Here is a 24128-nt window from a genome sequence, read left to right as displayed (position 1 = left end):
CCTTTCTATCCTCACACCTCAACATCACTTCCACTAACTAAATGCCTTGGTCTGGAGCAAAAGGTCTCTATATAACGAGACAAATTATAAAAATACAGTATGTCTGGATGGCTAGTGGAATAATGAACACTGCCGCCTGTAGGAGGTGCCAATGGGGCTTTAGAGGGAATACAACTTTACCAGAACATAACTATTTTGAGTACAATCACATACAGTGCCCAGTACAACAGGATGAATTTTGTGAAACAAATGCAGCTTTCCAGCCTACTGCATCTGTGGACTACTTGTGCTCTCTGTCACAAGGAGGACACCAGGAGGACATCATGTTGGCTGTGATTCAGTGCACATTCAAAAAGTGGAAAACAGACACAAAAGAGCTATGGCAACTTGAAAAATTAAGGCAGAACTTGTATTTACTTGTAATTTTTTCAGTGCATAATACTCATATTCCATTTATGTCATCTTCTCCAACATCTAACAACATCTCATCTGCATTCAGTCCTTCAATTAAGACTTTCCAAAAGATCTGTGTGCAAATAACAAGTGGGCAATTCACAGTGCTACTGTGTGTATGCAGGCTATCAGTCCATCTCCTCAAGTCTTGGTATCTAGTCTCCTCTCCACAGACTTGAACAGCAGTTCAGCGTACTGCTCCAGCAGAGCCAGGGCCTTGTCTCCTTCACCTTTGGCCCCTAGGTCAACCCGGGGCCCACACTGTGAGGAGGGCTCAGGCAGAGAGTCAAGCTCAGCCTTCATCATCAACAGGCTCTCGGACAGGAGTCTCCTCATTTCCTGTTGATCTTCACTGGGCTTTTGGAGCACCTGGTTTTATTGAACATATAAATACGAGAAAAAAAACAGCAAGTGAGACAGGCAGGCAGAGACAGCCAGTTTCTTTCCCTGTTTGATCTTCTAATCAAACTGCCACTGGGATTTTGATGATGTCTATTGGCACTGTAGCGGAGCACTATCATCCCTTTTGGCTGCTCCAAGCACAATTTTCTATATACAAACACCAATCCAAACAACTTTACACTCAGCACTGCCCCCTCTTGGGTCTTCGGCAACACACCCCGCCAAGTGTGAAGGCGATGGGTATAACGCTTGGCAAGATATTTGCAACACAAACAGACACACAAACAGAGAAGTCTACCTTCATAATATGATTGCAATTTGAATTGAGTAATTTCAAAACCTCTGATAGTTATAGATCAAATTATTAATCAATGAAATAATTGATTATGTACATTTTCATCTTGGGTTATTACAAAAAAAGTTGTTGCCTAATTCATTAATTAACTTATTGTTTTAGCTTTCTGACCAAGTATGTGTGGAAATGTGAGCCATTTAGGGATTTACTACAGATGAGATGTATAGTGAGCAGCATACATGGAAGGAAAATGAACAGACAAAAGTGTGTGTTATAAGAAGATTTCAAAAAGATCAACATTGATAGCAATTTACAACAAGAAGAAGAAGATGAGAGTGGAAGAATTAACAGATGTGTAATGTGAGAAAAAAGGAATACTATCCCTCTTCCCCTTTTATCTCCCCTATCCTTTTTAATATACTTTCTTTTTAGGCTCTCCTAACATCCACACATCTTCTAATTTTTACACCAAACCCCCCCCCCACACACACACACACACAAACACACACACACACACAAACACTTGCTGACCGTATTGTAGAGCGTGACAGTTTTCCTCAGACTGTTGTGAAGCTCAGTAACAGCCTGCCTACAAGTTTCCAAGGTGATAGAATGATCTGCAAGAGAGAGAAAGGGAGAGAGAGAAGGACTTTTTCAAGTACGGCACAGCGTGTGGCAAACCAGAGTGTGCACAAAGACGCACACATACTGTATACACACACAGACACAGAGTTATCGAGCGAAGCAGGCTCACAGTAACTGATGAGTGAAAGGTTGGAAAGCATTAAAAGAAATACAAAAATAAACTTGGTGTACAAAAGTACAAAAAATAAAAAATGAGAAGGCAGCTGTACAAAAGCAAAGAGTGCATGAGCTGAGAAAAATGATTTTACAGCATATATCCTCCAGCAAAACACAGATACGGGTAGGTACAAATGTGGACTGGATATCAGTTCTACGAAACAGCAGGCACAGGGGCACAAAGAACCAGATGAAGTAGTTGCCACTCTTACTCTTTCAAGACAGCTTTATTTACTGAGTTTTAGTGAGCAATGTGAGAAAAACCCTCTGAAGCCATTACTTTGTTATCATCAAAAGGGAGAGTTTTAGCGTGTGCAAATTCCACTGCAATCTTCAGATCCTAATCACATTGTGAAGTATATGGTATAATATGCTGTGTGTGCAGACATGGCATGATGGACGACACAAAGAGTCCCAGAAAAATCAAAGGGTCTATCCTTTGAGGAAGCCTGGACGTGTTTAGGATATTTTCTATTGCAATTGGCTGTTGAGATTTTGATATGTCTAGTGTTCAAATGGAATGCCGAACCTGTTGTGTGAAATTTTGGTGTTTTGTCTAGATTAGATTTTCTGAGAAATATAAAAAAAAATACAATCTACTTTGATTTTTTTTTAAACACAGCCAATATTACATTCATGTATTTCCTCAAGCGTTGATATACAGTATTGTTACAGGTGTCTTACTACACGACTTGAGACTGACTACACACAGCTCAGGGTGATATTGCCGTCCACACAGTTTCTCAATTTACAGATCTTAGAATTACGTTCAAAACTTCTATTCATCTGAAGATTAGTTCTGACAGCACAACGGCTCAGAAACCAATCGGAAGAGCACGAGACGGACAAGCAGACTGACTGACAGACAGGCCAGAGATGTGAAGACATGCAGCGATGAAGAGAAGATGGAAGGTTAATCTAAGTGTTTGGGGAGGGACATACCTGGCTGGGGGTCAGCATTCGATGTGTGGACCTGTTCAGGCACCAGTGGGCCTTCTTTGGCTGCAGCCACCTGGCCTGGCTCCTTGGCACTGGGAAGAAAGGTCAGAGAATGTGTGTTGGTTTACTGTGTAAATGCAAATTGTGTAGTAATCAGATTGAAACTCAAAAATAATTAGTAAAATCTTCTAAATAATGCAATACTCCCCTGTCCAAGGCAGTTATGTAATAACAAGGAGGTGGAGTCAGTTATTCTGGAGAATGGTTGTTGTCAACATCAGGGAATATCTACTACCTGTGTGTAATGTGTGCGCAAAATCCAGTGTTTATACACAGCCAAGAATCTGTAAACCTGCATGTTGCTAGCTACGACGGTCACCTTTGTTTAGTAGTTTATAGAGCCTAGGCTGTGTGTTAAAACTGGATTTTTCTTCAGCGTGCACACAGTATGGACAGGTGTCATACTCGTGAGGAGATACAGTATTCACTGACTTTGACAATAATTGCTCTCCAGAAAAGCTAACTCCACCTTTAATACAATAAGTAACAACTGACTACTTAATGTTCTAAAGGGGTTATTTGCAACGCTAATACACGTTAATAGATGAGGGCAATTTTGTGGTCAGAAGTGGTGTAAGTTAACCTCTCTGAAACGGAGCTTCTCTTCTTCTTCAATGGGAGGGAACTTGGCACGGACGGATCCAGATCCAGATGTCTGCCCAGTACTACAGACAAAAACAAAAATCATACACAGGCAATGCATTTATGTAGCTTCTAATACTTGTGCGCATAAGTGTCAAATCTACAGTATAAGGCCCGAATGTCTAACCTTGTCTGTTTCCGATAGCAGGTGTGAAAACTTCAACTCCGGGCTCTGTCGCGGTATTAAAAGCCCTGGAGTAACTTGAGCCCGGCACGATCTCTAGGCAGAGGCTGCGGCGGGGGCTGAGAGGCTGCTTGGGGAGCGGGATGCGAGTGGGAGGGACACTCTGGGTGATGGGTAAAACTGTAGCTGTAGGATGGGGAGGGCGAGTTTGAGATGATGGACTGTTTGATAGAGGAGTCGGTAACAACATGGGCGACAAGGTGAATACGGTAGGGTCGACCAGCTCCAGCTCACCACACGACCTCCTGGCCTTAGGTAAGGAGGAGGGGGAGCAAGGGGGAGAGCCCAACTGGATGCCATCTCCGAGGGAGGAGGAGAGGCTGCTTTTGGCCATGGAGCTGGCTGTGGGGTTCATGTAGGAGTGCTGGGGCTTGAGACTGCTTCCCTTCCAGGACCGAGGGGACTCAGGAGAGGGCGGGGACTCGGAGGACGGGGAAGAAAACTGGAAGGAAGGCCTGGGAGAGTCGTGCTCCAGGAATAGCTGCTGAGGTCTCTTCTTGTGCAACTCCATTTGGTCACTAGAGGGCACAGGTGAGCGACAGGCTGGAGAGGGAAAAGGTGATGGATAAGATTAGTTTTGAGAAAAAAATGGAAGGACGTTCAATAATGTTAATGCGTTAAATTGTTGTGAATTAAGTGGATGACTTTTAGAATGACTTCATAGATAATCATGAATAATTGACAATTCCAGGTCATTCCTTTTGTGCATAGTTTACCGAAGATAAAAGCTAAAAATATGTTTAAATAGACTCATGAGCCAGTCTCATAATGTAGACCTAATGTAGATTAATCTGAACAAAATATTAGAGTTATGGCAGCAAATTCATAGTAATAGATTGATTCACAAAATGGTGATTAAACATACAGTCCAAGGTCAGGTTCTGGGCGGATTGTGATTTCACTCTGTTCAATAAAGGTGGTGCTTTGGACGGAGGGTTGGACAGCCTCCATACTTGGGACACTGAAGGCCTCTTCTTCGAGAGTCTAAGGGCGGGAGCACAGTCTCTCTCTGGAGCATCCACCCTGCTGAGAGGCAACACAGCAGCTTTAAGAAATGTATACATATAGTACATACACACACTGTAGTAAATTAAATTGTGCAGAATTACTTTATATAGCTTTGGTTTCTCCATGCTTTTGTTTAACCTTTTAATTTGGAAGTAACATCAATAATGCACTGGTTGTAATCAGTAAGAATATCTTAACATAGTAACCTAACATGTAGTAGGCCTAGCCTAGTTTGACCTCAGGAAATTCCTTTTTGTCAAATTTGAATACATTGCCTTGTGGAGTTATTCAAATGTTTAGTCATATATTATGCAAATCAAACAGATTACTTCTAGGGTGCTTTTACATTTTTGATACATTAATCTAAGTATCATCTGCCATTCTGCTGGCTGCTCCCTCACTCCGAGGGTCCCTCGACTAAATCACGACTGTTTGCTGTCTTGGCTCCAAAATGGTGGAACAAGCTCCCCATTAACAACAAATCAGCTGATAGTTTACACATTTTCCGCTGCAGCCTTCAAACACATCTCTTCAGACTGCACTTCAACTAAAAGAAATAATAATAATACATTTGCACTTGTTACATCTCCATGTAGAACTTACGTGTGGCACTTTGTGGTTTGGTTTCGAAGCTATAGTACTTACAAATTTCTTGTTGTTCTGAGTTTGTACCTTCATGGTTGAATGCACTTAATGGAAGTTGCTTTGGATAAAAGTGTCAGCTAAATAAAATGTAAGCCAAAGCAGCACATGTCTAAAAAAAATAACGAAAACAAAATAAGCAGCTCCAAGTCTGTGTTTAGTCCCTACTTTGACCCCTCGCTCCTGCCGGGGGACACAGGGGTCTTGTCTTCCAGGTTTCTGCTCAGCTGTTTTTCCATCAGGGGCTGTACTTTTGACACGGGAGGCTTAGCAGAGTGGCTGCCTTGCTCCTTTCTGGGCACTAACAGGGGCACACCCCTACACAAAACGAAAGCACAACATGGTTATCCCTCTACAGTGTGTTAGATGATTTTGACATGTAAAGTAAATTGTATTATTTGCTTTCTTGCAGAGAGTGACAGGAGAAGATCAATGATTAGAGTTGCTGGTATGCAGATTTTGATTCCTCTAGCTAGCTATTTCCAGTCGTTGTGCTTAGCACATTTAATTGCAAGAAACCGGATAAGCATTTCCCCCCAAAAATGTACATACAGCGCTTTACCGTTAAATGTCTAGCTGTACATTTATTTTAAACACAAAAATAATAAGCTAAAGACTTCCAAGGATTTAAAAAAAAAAAAAAAAATCTTTCTACACACCTACAATTACCCAAACAAAGTAAGTAAACAATGCCATTTGAAACTGACATCTTGGCTGGATTAAGATGCTTCATAGATGGTTTAGCAGAGCAGTGTGCGTGAGTCCAAATGGGTTTGTAATTATAGCTGTTAATCCACACACTGGTCTGAAGTGGTCAACTATACCTGTTATTATGTCCTCTGGCCAGGAAGCGTGAAGTCATACTGAGCCTTGGGACTCTGCTCTGCTCGGCTATAGACAGACATCGAGAACAATAAACAAGAAACAAAATGGAAAATTGAGATAGTGACAGAGAAAGAGGAGGAAAACTGAAGAGTGACAATGAGAGAAAAAGAGATACAGAAAGTGGATGAGAAACCGAAAGGCTGATCAATATTTGCATTTAAAGGAATAGTTCAGCATTTGTGAAAATTGAGCATGTTCTAAGCATGTCTAACTATCCTTTCAAGGATGTGTGCCAGTGTCAGGCCTCTCCTACCCTTGCTGGAGCTCTCTGCGGTCTCAAAGTTCTGCTTGAGGAAATCTTCTTGATTGCCAACAGCAGCGTCATTTACTGTCCGCAAAGCCTCCTCCATACTAGTCATCACTTTGGATCTTTTCTCCTCTACCTCCAAAACTTCATTCTCCTCGTCTGAGCTCTGGGAGTCCACATCTGCAGAATCTGAAAGTGCAAAAGGATAAAAGTGTGAAGAAAAAAAAAAATCCTAACCCTTATTGACCTTCAAATCACCAGCCAGAAAACTGAGGCTCATGTGTTGGTACTAGCTGAAGTATTTATATCAGGTCAGAAACTGAAAAGAAAATACGCAGCCTCTGTGTGCTCAAATCCCTCCCGGCGGGTATCAGCTCTACTGAATGAGATATCATGGCTTTAATGTATATTTTAGCGTTTCATTTTTAAATTCCACAACGTGAGAGGACATTTGAGAGAAAAATTCTGAGAGATAAAATACTGATATATAGCAGACAAGTGTGACTTTGATGTTTATCTAAAATCCCTTTCCATTAGTCTGCTTCACTCAGGCTCGCTCTGCTATTGCGTTGCCTGTGAGCTGTAACAAGAAAAACCTGCACCGAAAGCCAATGTGTGTCGAAATTCTTTAAATTCCTAAAGTTTTTTTGTTTGTTTGTGCAGCCTTGGCTAAAAGTGTGCGCAAATGTCCGCCAGTATCTTTTCTGATAGTTCCAGTAAGCTGTGATAAAGTCAGAAATTGACTAATACTGGGGGTGCCCCGGTAGCTCACTGGTAGAAATAAGGCAAAGGTCCTTGTCACAACAGACCCGGGTTCGCCTGCAGCCTGGGCTGTTAACTGCACACCTTGGCTTCCCCCTCTCTCTCCCCTATTTCAACTCTGTGCTTAAAACTATCAAATAAAGGTGAAAAAACCCAAACTATAAAAATAAAAAATAAATGTTAAAATTCTGCAGAGAGGTTGCGTTACGTACACATTTCGGTTTGTGTACCCTTGTGCTTTTATTCTAATAAAGTCAATAATTAAATGACTGGGCATTGCCTTGACTGTTTTGTTAATATGTCTTTTGATTGTTTTAATCAGACCAAGACTCACCCTCCAGGACACGATCAGGGCTGGACTCCCGGCTGTCGTAGCCCAGGGAGCAAGCGCTGTCCGGGCTAGTGCTCTCCTTGCTCTCACTGCGGATCCCTTGCCCTTGCATCCTGCAGTGCTGCTCCTTCACCATGTAATCACTGGTGTAAGAAAAAACAAAGAGCAGCGGAAACAATGAGGAATGGTGAGGGGGGATTTAACTAATAATAGAGATGCACTTTTATTCTCTCTCTGTGTCATTGTGATCACTTGGGTGAAAACCATGAGCACCTTGCATCGCCTTTGTTCTCCTTAGGGTACAGCACGGCCCCATCAGTCCCCCTGATGCCCTTGGATGGGTGTGAGGACAGCCAGTCAGCGTGTGGCCACGACCGATGCCTCTTGGCTCTTTCCTCCAACTGCAGCTGCAGAAAATGAGCGCAAGCGACTTAGCAGTGTGGTTACACACACACACACACACACACACACGGACAGCTCCCGCTTTCTCTCTCTCTTAGACAGAGATCCATGCATACCATGGTCTCCTGGAGGCTGCATGTACTCGGCCTCTCTCTGTCATGAGGGGGGCAGTTGGTGTTTTTGTTGTGAGTCAAGGTCTCCAGCTGCCTCAGGTCCAGCATGGATTTCACCATCATATCCTTGGAGCCTCTACGATGAGACCAGCGCCTCCGTGGTCGTTTACAGGGGTCAGGACTGGCCTTTGTGAAAGACATGAAACAAGAATGTATTATATACAGTCAGCTCTGGACATTTAAAGGACTAGTTCACCTTTTTTAGCTTGTTGCCCCACTCTCGGGTTCAAGATAAGATGGCAGAAACCATTTGTTTCACTGTGCGTGGAACATTTAGTAATGCAGTAAAGTGTATCTTCTGACTGTCAGCAGAGGCAGGCTAACTCTCCCATTGACTACCAGTATTTGAGCTAAGCTAACTAGCGATGAGCAACATTTGCCCATGTGTCCTTCAATTATCGCCTTTTCTTGAACTGAAAGTGAGTCAACAAGCTAAGAGAAAAAAATTAAATTAACTATTCCTTTAAAATACTAAGAGTGTCAGTTTTCCTCTAGATGTACATCTCTGTGATCAAGTTTTTCTAGTACTCCCACTGTGGCTGTGTATTTCAGAATGGATTTCACATGGCTTTTTATATCTCTTTCAAGACTCAGCATGGTAGTATCCCTCTGGTATAAAATAGAGGATTTAATCTTGTTTGGTAGAGAGAAGCCCCGGTACCTTGGGCCAATTTAGTCCTTCTGAAGTACTGACAGAAAACTAAAAGAGATATTCGATTGGAGAAGCAGCTGAACTGTTCACCAACTGTCCACTCAACATGCCTAAAAGCTGCTGTTACTAAAAACTATGAGTATGAATTTTGTAGGCTATTTATCAGGAAATTAATTAAAGTGGAAACATGTACTGTTGCATTTTCGGCACTGTTATTTAAGTCGTTTGATTTAATCCTCCCATACACAGGAAATAATAAAAATACTGGAACACACACTAAAACACAAATAAAATATAACACACATGCATTACACAGGACACCTACAGTCAAACTAAACTAAAGGTGCTCTTGAAAATATGTGAAGAACATTTGTGGCATACCTTTACCCGATTGTTAAAAATGTACAGTGGAAATTCATTTTACCAGCTATGTTGCCTCATATTCTTTAGAAGATTTGTTTCCCGTCCATTCAACCAGCTTATAATGGTTTTTAAATGGGAATAAATGATTCCCATTTATGAATGAAATATGCAAAGACAATGGTTGTCACATTTAATACAAAAGCTTTAAAAAACGATTTCCAGTGCTTGTTGATACTGCTAAATGCCTTTCACATCGAATATAAGCACCAACCTTTTTTAGCCCCCAATCCTGTCCTTCATCTGAGCCACCTGTTGTAAGACAGAGCACAATAACCAGAAGCTTAGAAAAGAATTGCATATGTTTTCATCAAAAGCTGCAACAAATACTCTTTACTAGGGGTGTGAATGTTTACAAAAATGTCTAAACGGTTACACGGCAGCAATTTTATCATGTACACGTTTAACCGTTTAATAAGGGAGGGAGGGGGGGTCGTCAATGTCATTTATTTATGCAGTGAGAAAGACAGGCAGACAGATAGACAGAGAGGTCTTGATTACATAATTTTGATTTTTGACTTCAAAGTGATCATAACTAGCCTAGTGATCATCTGTCTTTAGACTGACTCCCGCTGTCGGGCCGTTTACGAGCCGACCAGCTGATCGGACCAGCTGTTTGAGACAGAGATGTAAAAGAAAGTGAAACTGAAGGAGGAGCAGCAGCTAAATAGTTAAATTAATAAATATTGTAACCAAACACAACAATGTGCTGTTTATCTGCTTTAGTAGCCCACAGTAGCTCACATCACCCACCACTCCTGAAAATAATAATAATTTTCCAGACAAAAAAAAAAAAAAAAAAAATGGTTTTCGTTTTATTGATTTTTCCTAAACGGTTATGATTTACCAAACGGTTACACGTGTACACCCCTACTCTTTACACAGAGGATTGGTTTCCCCAAGTACGGACAATGTAGTCTCTACTTACTACATGGGTCTGAATCCTAATTCCATGGATAAACACCTGGATTCATCACTCTGTTTTGTGTTCTAATTCATCTCTATCCGAGTACCTGTGTCCTCCTCGCCAGGGCTGCTGTCAGAGGACAAATTGGCTGCAATGTATTCTGGGTCGTCATTCTCTCCTCCGTCCTCCTCTTCCTCCTCATGCTCACGATCGCTGTCAGAGGACAGACCGCCCAGAGATGGGGCACTATACACATCTCGCCTGGAGTGACAGAGCATTCTGTGAAGATTTTGGCTTTTGTGGGTACTTTATCCACACACATAAGTTATGTGGAGTGAGGAGTAACCGATTAATTATTTATTAGGAGCTGAAGGTGGTATGTATGTGTGTGTGTGTGTGTGGTCACCTGAGGCCGGTCTTGTGGGGAGGTGTGTTTGGGTTTTGTCGGAGCTGGCAAAGCCTCTCTCTCATGCTGATCGTCAGTTCTGGAGCCAGCCGCCACACAAAGATACAGCTGGGTAGATAAAAGCCATCAGACATTAAAAATTAAACGTTTCATTTCAGCTTGACTATTGAGGGAAAACCGTCTGCACACACATTTCCTCACTCATTTCCTCTGACAGCAAAGGGTGAGGATGATTTTAATTTTGGGTTCTTCTCCAATCCTGCTACTTTTTTCTTATAGTTTGATATTCATATTGTTTGTAGAGGCCTTCTTTTATATATATAGAAGTAAAGCTGGTTGTTTTTTGTCAGGTATATTCTTAAATTATAACATTCTACATGCCCGATGTTCTCCTACATACTCCAGATTAGTAGATTCTGTGAATTAAAGGGGGCATGTAGTAGGACCCAACACACATGGCTGTCTCTCACCTGTCCCCTGAAACGGAAATCAAATGCCTGCAGTCGTTGGTAAACTTCATCCCAGTGACAGTCTCTGCAAAACAAAAGAAATAGGCGAAGTTACTTATCTTACCGTCCATTGAGATATTAGGTGTTAAAATCATTCTCATTAAAATGTGTCTTTTTGAGGTGTAGGCGTGTGTGCTGTTACCAGAGTGTCCAAACATAGTGGCGACACACTCCCCAGTGTAGAAGTCAAAGATGCTGATGTTTTTATCAGAAGAGCTGGTGGCAATGTATTGACCCGACGGATCAAGCTGAACCTGCCAGGACAAAAGGTCAAAGGATTCCATATATAAGCTATACACTGGCATTTTGAGTGTTAGCTGTGGAGGACAATGTTACCTTGAGCAGGCTGCCATCCTCACTCAACGATCCCTTGTAGAGTTTCTTTTGTTTGCCACTGCTGATGTTGAAAATCCTGCAGACAGGAGCAAAAACCCTCAAAATTTTTAAAAATGTCTTCTAAGATTGGTCTACTATTTCTAACCTTCAAAATCACATGCCAACTCTGTGCCCACCTGATGCAGCGGTCCTGACAGCCAACAGCAGCGTACGTGCAGGTGGGGTCCACACTCATGTCGTAAAGTGTGGTCTTCCTCACCATGTGGTGGGAACGTCTGAACTCGGTTCCTTTGTCAGTCTGTATAAAACAAAATGTCGGGAGTGGCAATTTGATTATTCTGAATGAAAGAAAGAATTCTGACCTTAACATTCTGCATTTTTGTCCTGATATCTCTTTGTCTTTGTTTCATATGTTTTGTCAGTGTACACAAAAAATGTGCTTCATGTTAGGCGCAATGCAGTATATCTAATTGTATTCGAAGACAATGTGCAGCTCATTTTGTAACAGAGAAAGCTAAAACAGCAGCTGTAATGGATGTCATTCATTTGCATTGTTTGGAAAGAGAGTGGCACATTTTAAAATTTTTGGGTCAGTGTTTGTGATAAACCCATGGCCAGAAAAAAAGACTTTAATGGTTCATTTAGAATCCTCGAAAACACAAATAATGATGCGAGGCAGCATAAAAAAATGCTCATTTAGGTTCTACTTGGAGCACAGACCTGTCACAACAAGTTTCTGAAATGAATTCTGCATAAATGTCTGGATGGAGGAGGAGAAGTCTTGCTAAGGACTAACAAGCTCCACAAAACATAATGTTCCTGAGTCACTGCAGTGACCTCAATCATGTCTTAAGTTTAAGAACTTTTTTTGCAACTTATGCAACTCTGACTTAACAGAAAATTGTCCCAATAACCCAGAAGCAAATCTAGAGGAAAGGCTGCAGCATTCAGTTACACAAGCTGCGGCCCGAGCCGAGTGCTCCTTTTCTGCTACACGCTGTACTATAGATCTGTATTCACATACAGAAGCTAAGTAAACTTTGTTACTTTCGTGCTGTCATTTATGAATCATTTTTATTTAATTTTTATGCACAATTATTTATTTTTTTAACCCTGCTGTTAAATCATCTGTACCACAATGAAGCAAAACTGTAGTCAGAAGAAACAAGGCCTTAGTTGTACAGTGATCTTAAAATAGCTGCAGGGTAAGCTAGCCTTAAATGGTGTATGCTTTGCTTTTATGACATATCAGTAACATGGGATTATAAAAAGAAAAAAAACTAGTAATGCGTTAATATGTCATATTAAGAATAGTTTGACATGTTGGAAACTTCACTCATTCCCTCTGTCATTGTCGCCACAGGTTACATGAAAAGATTATTGGCCTCAAGTCCCAGGGAAAATATGCAGGTAGAGTAGAGCCAGAATGCGCCAAGTTAGCTTAGCTTAGCTTAGCTATACTTTGCTGCAAAGTTTGCAGCATTGGACTGGGAATGGGGGGGAAACAGGTAGCCTGACTACCTGCATGTTGTTTTATCACTTTATTTTTTTGTACAGATTAAACAAGATAAACACTTGTGAATAAGTGACTTTTAAAACTATTGGTTGGTGGATTTTGTTCCTTTTGGACAGAGCCAAGGTAGCTGTTCCAGTCTTTATGGTAGGCTAAGCTAACCTAGCTACATACATATCTGGTGAAAAGACATTGAGTTTCTTGTGAAAAAGTTGAATCAATGACATTGTAAAATTAAACAAAACAGTTCTGGTCAGTAATGTTAGAAGTGTATTTATATTTACAGCAACAAATGAAAATAAATACCTTCATATCCTTTAACAAAGTTAGACATATTATCTTAAATTTGCCAAACTCTTCCTGTAACTGTTTCAATTAGGCTAGATTGTACTTTCAGCCATTTCATTTTAATTGCAGCCATTCTACTTCGCTGTCTAAATGTTTCAATTGTTTTGGCTCTTTATCAGCTTGTCGTGTATTTAATGTATTAGCATTGTATATTGTGTTTGTGTTGTTGATTTCACTTTACATTTGTTTGACTCAACATCAAATGTATGGTAACATATTTGTGCTTATTGAATATTCTACAACACATTTCACCTGTGTAATAGAGACATGCAGGATGTTAGGAATTGATGGACTGAAACTTGATCAGATGGGTCTTACCTTGTGTGCAGTGCGGAAATAGATGCTCTTGTCTGCCCCACAGCTGATCATCCTCACCTTGTTATCATCGGCTGGAGGAAGAAAGACAAATAATATATATATTTTTTTCAATTAAATGGTTGTGTTAAAACTGTACTTATCAGTCAGCTACTACTAGTATTTCCAAAATAAATTGCAATCCAAAGAAAAGTCTAGATATTTGGCCTAATTCATAATCAGTCTTAATAACTAATGCACGTTTGATAGTTGATAAAGAGAGAACAAAGTGCAAAAAAATTAAAAGGTAAACAACAGAAACAATCAAAACTTCAACTGACACATGTTTAGCTGTTGTGTATTATTCAAACAGCCAGTCCAGTAGTCTACATAAAGGGGGGGCTTTACTGCACGGAGATGAAGGTGAGGATTAAGCAAAGATTAGCTGTCAGATGTTGACGGCATCTCAAGTGGCTCACCGGCAAAGCGGACGGCTGTTATGGATGAAGAGTGCTCGTCCAGCGTCTGCACCAGACTGTAGTCATCGTCAGCATCCAGTACGTGGATCAGACGGTCCCTGCTAGCTGTGGCCAGCAGCTTCAAACCTGGCAGTGATGAGACAACCTCATTACATACATATACTCAGCAAATGCACAAATTAGTCTTCACAAACATGGTCACAAGCACACATAAACGCACACACACACACACACACTGACCTGTTTCTGGTTTACTGTATTCGAGGCAGAGGATGTCAGCGTCATGGGCCTCCACTTTAAGAATCTCCTCCATGTTGCTGAGGTCATAAACCCTGCAGAAAATTTGGGCACATTTTTTTTTTTTTTGAGGACGGACGTCACCAGACGTGAGTTTATTTATTGGCCTCCATGTCCTACCTCAGCATCCCGTTGCGATCCCCAGATGCCAGGTGTTTTCCGTCTGGACTGACACAGATGGTCCTGATACCAGTCCTGCTCTCTGCTGTCTGTCCATCACCTCCTGCTTTGTCTGCATTCGCATTCATCGTACATTCTGGATCCAGCAAGGCACTGGTGTTTCCATCTATGTAGATTATATACAGGAGATCCTGCACAGCAATAAAGGACAATACACATCACCAGTCAAAGGGATACTTTTGAAATGTCTTAACAATTCCTTTTGTAAGACTTCAAGATACATGATATACGATAAAGCCAAACTCACACTGCTGAGGATGTTCCGAGGGTGTGTCAAATCGTCCACGCGCCACAGTCTGATGGTGTTATCGGATGAGCAAGTGAGAAAGGCCCCGGATGACAAACCAATACCCAATTCCCCTGGAACATCTGGGAACATCTGAGGAAGAAGGGGAGAGAAGGTGGTTGCGTGAGGGTTCATGTATTAATTGCATGAGGTTAAACAGTATGGATTTATGAAATACCCATGCTACGCCATAGATTTACATTCACCTTGGAGCATTATAGGAGTTAAAAAGTCACAAAGGGAAGTAAGAGAATCATATTAAAGGTCACTGATTATGCTCATTTTCAGGTGCAAAATAGAAATTTGTGTTTCTACTAGAAACTGTGTTTGTGGCGTAGTGTCCAAAAAAGCCTCTATATTTCTCACAGTGCCATTGCTGAATTTCCTCTATTCAGCATCTGTCTGAAACAGTCCGTTCTAGAGCCTGTCTCTATAAGCCTTGCCTTCCAAAAAGGCCAGTTTGCTCTGATTGGCCCTAAATCTAACTGCCGGTTTGAATTAAATTGTTAGATTCAGTGGTAGCTGGAGGTTTGCTTATCACAGGTGGCGGTAGAAGTTATGTTGGTAATGAGGGGGTGTGGCTTTATGACGTCATAAGGGGGTTAAAATCTAGCTGGGGTTTTCAGGAATTTCAGAAAGGTAGAGGTTGAAAAAAAGAGAGAGGGTTTTTTTCATACTTTGGGAGTCTCTAAACAAGAGCATTTGGCATGACAGGTGACCTTCAATACAAAGCTTTTTCAATGTGATTACCAACAAAAAACTACAATAATATTTATGTTTTTATTTGTGCATTTTATGTATTTTAACTGCTCAGTTTGATGGAGTGGGATGATTACCCAAAGAGGTCAAATATTGGCATTGTGGTTATATTGATCAATACCCCCATGCTTACCGAATAAGTAGCCTTGTCAATTCCCACATTAGATCCCCTGTGTAATTATTAAAGACCTACTTCACCGGTGGAAATATGAAGGTGTATTGAGCTCTGAGATCCTATGTAGTATAAATGTGCAAACATTTTCCCATGTGTGACATCACACATGGGAAAATGTAGGGTTAGGATTAACAGGAGAGCTGGGCCAAGGGAAGACGAGGAAAGACTGAGGGAAGAAAAACCTCATTCATTATATTATAATAGCTATTTTATATAATGATAGAACGCCGGTTGCGTATGGGTGAAGTATTCCTTTAAGCACACATTGAATCAGGGAACTGTGTGTCATTCACTTCATTTCGGCCTGTTTACCTCCAGGTCCCCTACGCAGGCAGCATGGAAGAGGCTAGAGTGCACCTTCCCCACCCTGGAGACATCTCTCACATCCCACACATACAGACTGTGGTCATTATACACACAGCTGAGCCAGTGGCTGACGGGGTCATAGGTAACAGCAAGGGCGTCCGGGTAGCGGGTGTCAGTCTTGGTAGAAAATAGGTGGCTGATGGGGAAGAGATCATCAGATCACAGTTATAAAGATTAAGGGATAACAGCAACAGAATGTCTTTCTTAAAAATATTACAACATTGTAACTATAAGGGGCCCCTCGGTGAGTATAAAACCCACTATTGATTTTGACTAACTTACTAGAATAGAAGAAACATTTCAGAGTTATCTAAAGTATTAAATGCTGCCACTTGAGACAAGAGGCGCTATAAATAGAGAGAGAATCTGATCATGCACTGGATCCCTGCCAAGCATAGGCAGTGTGTCTCTGTTGGGATCTTCTTCACCTGGCCTCCGTTACAGTCGAGACGTCGCAGCCAATGGGGTGCGGCCGCGGCAGCGTGCAGACAAAGCGCAGGTCAGCGGGGTTGAAAGCGCGCACCGTTCCATCAGCACAGCCGCAGAAGATCATATCCTCGGACAGAGACAGAGACTGGGCCACGCCCGTCTACAAGGCAGGACAAGATACAACAGGCACATCAGCTGGGCTAACAGCTTTGTCATTCACACATGGGTAAGTTCCATCCTGGCAAATAAAAATAAATAAGAAATCAAGTGCAGGCGAGTCCAAGACGGTCCTGATTGTCAGTAGTGATAAAGGTTGAACTGGAACATAAACACGTCCTTATTGGAATACTTCCAAACACATCCTGTGCTTCTCCTCCCTGTCCTCATCCCTGATGCTAATCCCGCTTTGATCTGACAGAAGGCAGGAGCAGGACGCACACACCCTCATCTTCACCTCTTGATTAAACACCACAGCTGGACACTGACCAGAGGCACTACTGGTTGGACAGCGCTCACGCTCAGTAATAGATACATAGACATACTGTAGATTCAACAGTAGGTATAGAAACTTTATCAAACTATTCTTTCAATAATTATTTTAAAAATGAAGCTATAGCCAGAAGATTTTTAGTTTGGCCTAGCACAAAGACTGCCAACAGGGGTAGTAGCTAGCCTGGCTTTGTCAAAGAGGTAAAAAACAAATCCACCAATGCAAGCTTACCCCAACATGGCGATTAACCCAGCAAAATATACAGAGTTTTAAAAGTGCTGGAAGGCAGCCGGACTGCCAAATTTAGGACAAATTTCTCATTTCAATGATTGGGACTATGTATATAATATCCGTTAAGTTATAAAAACATCTGGTTGATGTTGTATGGAGCAAGCAATGTCGAGTCATATTAATGAACACTCTGAGACAAAGGCTGTTATAGCTAATGAAGAAAAATGTTAAGGTTAACTGCAACACTGCAGGGATATGTTGAGTGAAGAAGTGTATACCGTCACAGCCCAAGTGGCAGCTAAAGAGCCAAAAAAACAAGCTCTTTTCAGTGTTGTGTACTTCCTGTGTGTCACTCACCCGTAGGTCCACCCACTTGTCCAGCATCCTCTTGCTGTTGAACTCACACAGCAGGCCAGAGGAGGTGATGCAGAAGATGGAGTCAGCTGTAGAGCCACGCCCACACGCCACATCGCAAAAGAAGTTGTTCCTCAGCTCTCCCAGCAGCCCCGAGCGGCCCATCAGAGGGACTGGATCGCTGGCCTGAATACCACACAGGGGTGAGGGTGGTCAAAGCAAATTCAGTCTTTTGAAATAAGTGCATGTGTTGTCAGATTTTTTGTTTTGTTTTGTGTTTTCTTTTTTTCAAGTAGAACTTAAAGCCATGTTAAAACTAGCTTCAAAAGTAACATAGAATAGGCAAAATGAGAAGCCATGATTTTTACATTGTTTGACTAGTATTACTAAACTATTTTCCATTTCATTGTTTGAGTCATTTTTTATTCGATTGTTCAATTAGCATGTTGTTAAAGTTCATAGACTAAACAACAACATGCAACCTGTGACAAAACCAAACTCCCTACTTAACTTTGACAATTGAAGGCAAATTTAGATTTTAACCCCAACCCTTACCCATTATATATTTTTTGGAGAAAAAAAGGTAGAAAAAGAACTCCAAGCGGTTACAAAAGCAAAACGTTTATAAAAGATTATCCTTCCATACCTTGCTGGCCTTGCATCGGTCCAGATACCAGAACTTGACATGTCTGTTTCCCACAGTTACAAAGTAGGAGCTGTCCTCAGAGAAAGACACACCTGTCACTTTACTGGACACCTTGTTGGCAGCCACTATTACATCTTTCTGCAATGGAAACACCATGAAAATACACATTAGAATGTCCCCTGTTGTTTCCAATCTTTATGCTAGGATAGAATAACCAGCCTGCAGAGAATTGTATGAATATTTTCAGAGCATTTCCTAGAATGTTATTCATATGAACATAACCAATGTGACAATCACGCTGGAGTGTTTTCCAAAGCACATGCTGTGTCTGCCTTAAGTGATGCGTACCTTCCATGCCCAGACGTTGACTATCATGTCGTGCTGGTTTCCTACACTGACAATGTATTTGCTGTTTGGGGAGAACGCCACGCAGGAGATGCCATATTTGTGCGTCTGATGCTCGGCCACCTGTATCCGTTCTGCTACGTCCCACAGCCTCACCGCTGGGAGGTGTCCGCTCTGGTGGAAAGGAAAGAGAGCGTGTGTGGTTAAAACAGAGCTTGTAAGGGGCGCTCAAATGGCGTAGTGAGTAGAGCGTGTGCCATATAGGCTAAGTCCTTGTTGCATTGGTCGTGGGTTCGAATCTGACCCGTGGACCTTTACTGCATGTCATCCCTCTCTCTCTCTCCCAATTTCCACTCTATCGCTATATACTGTCAAATAAAATAGCTTTTTTTTAAAGAAAACTGCTGATCGAGAGAAAATACAGATAGATACTTTATGTATTCCCTTAGGGAAAAATTCAGTTATCCAGTAGCTCACTGAGTCAGTCAATTGATGAACAACAAAAGGGACAAACAGTAAAATTCAGTCAGGAGCTACTAAGACGTGATGCCACTCAGTTTGGCGCATCGCAGCACACACAACAATACCTGATTTGTTTTTAAAGAAAGGGCAAATCCTGATGTGTAAGCGCGTCGCTGTATACTGTCTGCAGCAGGTAACATATAATAATCACCTCTAAGAGATTATCCCCACCGTCCTCTGACCCCTGCTTGCTGTTTACAGTTACTTGTCCCCTCGACCTGTTCACATTATTCCCTCAAAGGGTTTAAAAGGTCAGCCGGCTATTTGTGTAGTCTCCTATTTTGATGTAGTCGAGGAGCCTTTCAAAAGGTCAGAGTTAATAGGTGAGCAGAAAGGAAACCTGAAGGATGCTGAAACTTGATGAATTTCAAATAGAAAATGATCTGCATACAGAAGAGGACAAGGAAAAGCCAGTTAAAAAAAAGATACACATGTGTCCTGTCAGCCTGTCCTTGATGTAAATTAGTTTTTGTTTGGTGAATAAATTTGACTGAATGTGTGTGTGTGTGTGTGTGTGTGTGTGAGAGAGAGGGGCACTTCTTATCAGATAATTCAGGTTGGAATATTTTAACTCTTCTCTTTCAAGGGCTTTTCAAAAAATCCTCTACCAGATTGATGATAAGCTCTGATCACAGTTGCCTTCCCATTGTAAACCTTGCTGCCTGTAAACGTGTGCAATTGATTGTTTAGTATAAAAATTGGCTAAGCTCTGTAATTACCTTCATGAGTTCAAATACTGCATGCAGGCAGTCTGCAAAATGTGGTTCCTTTTAAGTGGCATCAGCGCAGCCAATCCTCAACTCATTGGTCTTTTGAACTTTGGTTTTTGCCGTCATGGCAACTACAGTACTGCCGGCTCATCCACTTACACAGAGAAGTCTTTAATCGGCTTCGATTTGCCAGTGCGGATTAAGGTTGTATGCTGGGTTGAGGCACACACTGCAACTACAACATAACTGCAGACGCTTGACCGACATATAAGGTTGGAAAATGCGGAAAACTCAGTCTTGGGCCCAATTATTGTGGCCCAGCCTACATTCTGCTGAAACATGCCTACTACTTTTACTGTGGAAAGCTGCAGTCTGGAAGGGCCCAATTGGCCATATACACAAATTCTAGTGCAATGTTAATCATACGCAAAGAAAAAAAACTCAAAGGAACATTAGTTTGCACTTGAACAGTGTGGTGTCCACATGCAAAGAGCAATACCAACATGAAACTGCAAAGACAATGACTAAGGGGACCCACCTCTCCTGTGACCAAGTACTTGCCATCAGGGGAGAAGGACAGAGCTGTGATGGTCTTTCTGTGAAAAGGGGAAATACAGAGAGAGAAAGACAGCTCAGTGTGTGACTTATGTTTAGACAGTTTGGACAGTCTAATGGCCCTTCTAAAACGCACATTGTGTTTGCGTGCAACTCACCTCGAAGTGATAATGTGGTGCTGTCTGTTCTTTTTGGGGTTCAGCAACACCACCACACACCTACACAGGGAAGGAGGATTAAAATCAACATGAACACGCTGTTTAGAACATCTCTAGACACTTAGGTTTTGGTTTGTATTCCTTGTGCTTAGGTCAAAGATTGGTGTTACTGAAACAATTTCATTGCTGAATTTCAAGTGCTTGTGTATTAATTCGGTCGCCTGCCAAACACATTTCCAGGTTGACAAAAAAGTAACCGAACTCCATTTTCAGGGCATAGGCATACCTGAGGCATAGTTTATGGATTCTTACATATTACATAGCACGACCTAATAAGCATTTAAGCTCTGATGTAACACAGGAATCCATACTCTAATGGCAACTAATATGCGCTGAAGTACGCCAGAGTTTACTAATCTCTGTTGATCCGTCATTAAACTTTATTGCTTGACCTATTTAAGCATTTTTTTCAGAAGATTATAGCAAGAAATGCAATAACACTGTACCCAGTCATGCATCTACTTGTCTGGGCATTCATTCAATGATGTAATGTAACTCTGAAGAACTGTTTGTGGCGTGCTGAAGTTAATCAAAATGACAATAACTGCTAACAGATGGTGGGTCATACACCAGTGGTTTAAGGTGTAGGCCTACTTAACAGTTAGAAACATATCTGAACTATCTAATTTCAAGAGCATCAGTAAAATAAATGTTAAATTATTATATATTTACCCAAAGCAATAGTTTGAAATTTGGCGAAATACACGTTTTACACTTTCTTGATATTTAGAATAAGCAATTGATACCACTCTCATGCCTTGGTGTCAAATGTGAAGCTACCAGTTGGCCTAGCTTGGCTAACAGACTGAAAACAACAAGAAAAAGCTAGCTTGGCTCTGTCAAAAGGTAACACAGCTTCCTAAAGATTAATAACAGTTAAACAAACTAGATATAACATCTGACTTAGCAAGCATTAGAGGGGATGGTGGTAGGTGGAATGTGTGCTAACAGTGTTAACAGCTAAGCTAATGTCAGGCGTACTGTATGTGAGCCTATATTTCCCCAAATGTATGTTTCCCATTATAACCTCTTGTGACAAATATTGTGGGTACTCGTGAAAAAATACGATTTACAATCAGCATGGAAGGAGTAAATTCTTTCATTGGCGCTAAAGGTAACATACATAACTTTTATATGCAACCCAACTATGCCTGCCTATGTCACTGGTGGTCAGGTCATTGACTTTTTGTTATTATTCTGTTATATTCAAATAATACTAAAACCATAAACCCTACTTTTGCCTGGCACCGGTGTATGGGGAGTATAAAGCTTACAAAAATGACTAGTCAGACCGAGATATGCACACACGCCCACATATGAGCACAGGAATGCCCATGCCTTTGCCTAACACAGGCAGTTTCTTTCTCTCTAAATCACAATACTACTGTACTGTAAACAGCGGTTGACCTTCTTATTAATACAGCTTTGTCAGAACACCAACAACACAAAAGAATCTCAGTGCACAGTTGCACGTAGCAGACTTGCGGGGGCCCAGCAGGCTTGTTTTTAAAACTCTGCTTTCACCATGGTGGTGGAGCAGCTCTAAATGCCCCTCGAGCATCGACAGTGTGCTACACCTAAATCCTCAAACCTGCAGCTCAGTCGTCTCTCTTTATATACATACTGCACTGAGCAAGTAAACACAGCTCAAGCCACTGTTGGCACAGAATTAATGATACTACACAACGCTCTTTACATCAGTGTATCACTGAGAGACTCAAAGAAAGCCTACCCGAGGAGAGGATAAAGAGAAGCTTTGGAGATTCTCTGAGCAAGCCCAGAGAGGGGCACTCCTCTTTAGTTCCCCTGAGATTCTGAGAGTGCAGGGATAACCCCCCCCCCCCCCTCCCACACACACACACCACAATTTGCATACTAAGCATCTGCTGAGTTAGATATGATCAGGAAGCTGTGTGTGAATCGAGTGTGTAGGGTATTGTGAGTAAAACGTCAGAAGTCAAGATAAGGAGGAAGAAATCTCTCTCCTCTTACCCAGCAGGATAGGCCACTAGTCCGGATCGGGGGTCGCATGCCAGACCACTGTTTCCTGAAGCTGTGATTCCTAACACCTTCTCCAAAGTCACCTGTAGAGAGACGCAGAGGTGAAAGTACAGGTGGTTAACTCAAGGCTACAGTGATGTAACTAAGCACCCCCTTCAATGAAACACATGGACAGGAATAGATTGGTTAGGTTACGACACACCACGCGTGTGTCCACTCTGGTTCAAATGATACGAAGTCGTATCCTAGATCAGCTATCTCCACAACACTAATTTTCACATCAACCACTGCCACATGATACAGATATGATCTCCCTGGAATATGATGATGATACCGAAGTCATGCTGTCTGTCAGTCTGGGGAAATATGTAGATGCTATCAATTGCCATATAAATTTGAAATTGGGAGTAACATGAATGTGCCCGAGTCAATTGCATATGAAATAGAAATAGCAAATAAGGCCCATTTTAATAAAAGTTGCAACTCATGGCTTTATTGATAAGTAATAAATGATTCACTTAAATAACACAATTTGTGTTGCCACTGCCAGGTAAATAAAATGCATTTTAATGCTGCAAAATAAATGTTGCATTTATAGCCTAGGCAAGGCAAGTTTATTTATATAGCACAATTCAGACACAAGGCCTAGAGAACCTAGATACCAAAATATGCCTACATAATTAATAAAGCCTAGTTGTTGGTATATATATTAATTAAGACTTAAACAGTGCATTTTCCATGTATATTTGGATCATTAATTATTGCAATAAAACTACTTCTCTTCCCATGACAAGTTTTTATTTAATTTTACCGAGACCCTACACCTGTTCTAGCTACTTTTAGTGATCAATCTGTGGTTAAATACCTTGCTGGAGGGATGTTCTTTCCTGTTCTTCTTGTGCTTTGCCGATGGAGAGCGCAGCAAATTCCTGAAACGAGTTTTAATCGTGAATCCATCTCCTGGCATTTTTGCTTGCAGCGCGTACACTGTTGGGCTGCTGTCTGTCTGCCGTGACAACTGAGCGCCCGCCAAAACCTCCACCAGAGTTTGTCGGCTGCAGAGGTTTACTGACTCGAACGGTGTCCCTGCACGTGGACGCTAATCTCTTGAGTGGGTTAACGGTTCTCCTCTGCAGCGAATATACTCTTCTCCTGCTGCAGCTTCATAGGCTATCACTTCTGGACCTGATGTGTCGCCCTGTGTCAACACTGCAATCAGTGGTGGTAGGTGTGGGTGGGAGCGCTACTCAGCTGCTTGCCTCCATAACATCACAAACAAGTATAATCTCACTCAGAGCCGGTCTCATGATTGCATCAATGATTGCTTTTGTTGTTGTACCTAATTGATTTAATAGGATTAGAGAGAGAGAGAGCGAGAGCGAGAGAGAGAGAGAGAGAGAGAGACTGTGGGCAGTTTGAGCTGAATGATGGATGTTTGGTTAGGCTCCAGCATTGTGTGTCTGCTGATTGGGTG

At 41.6% G+C, this 24128-nt stretch overlaps 1 protein-coding gene across 1 annotated transcript; it reads right to left on the bottom strand.

The window, feature by feature from the left end:
* Positions 1-594: 594 nt before the first annotated feature.
* Positions 595-23621, bottom strand: LOC307265687 (mitogen-activated protein kinase-binding protein 1-like; the record flags this gene model as incomplete). Its single annotated transcript, XM_080047481.1, has 33 exons — positions 595-822; positions 1682-1767; positions 2894-2982; positions 3534-3615; positions 3720-4319; positions 4642-4799; positions 5595-5720; positions 6251-6317; positions 6565-6747; positions 7655-7794; positions 7925-8058; positions 8170-8352; positions 9495-9550; positions 10312-10466; positions 10612-10719; positions 11082-11145; positions 11263-11374; positions 11457-11532; positions 11633-11754; positions 13636-13706; positions 14091-14216; positions 14331-14422; positions 14508-14698; positions 14815-14946; positions 16100-16289; positions 16582-16742; positions 17661-17843; positions 18304-18441; positions 18652-18822; positions 20419-20476; positions 20594-20653; positions 22646-22737; positions 23520-23621. The coding sequence occupies 33 exons, from the start codon at positions 23619-23621 to the stop codon at positions 595-597; spliced, it is 4536 nt and encodes a 1511-aa protein (XP_079903607.1).
* Positions 23622-24128: the final 507 nt, after the last annotated feature.

The sequence above is a fragment of the Ammodytes marinus genome, assembly GCF_949987685.1.
Source record: "Ammodytes marinus genome assembly, chromosome: 19".
Lineage (NCBI taxonomy): Eukaryota > Metazoa > Chordata > Actinopteri > Uranoscopiformes > Ammodytidae > Ammodytes > Ammodytes marinus.
This window is presented reverse-complemented; position numbering and strand designations above follow the sequence as displayed.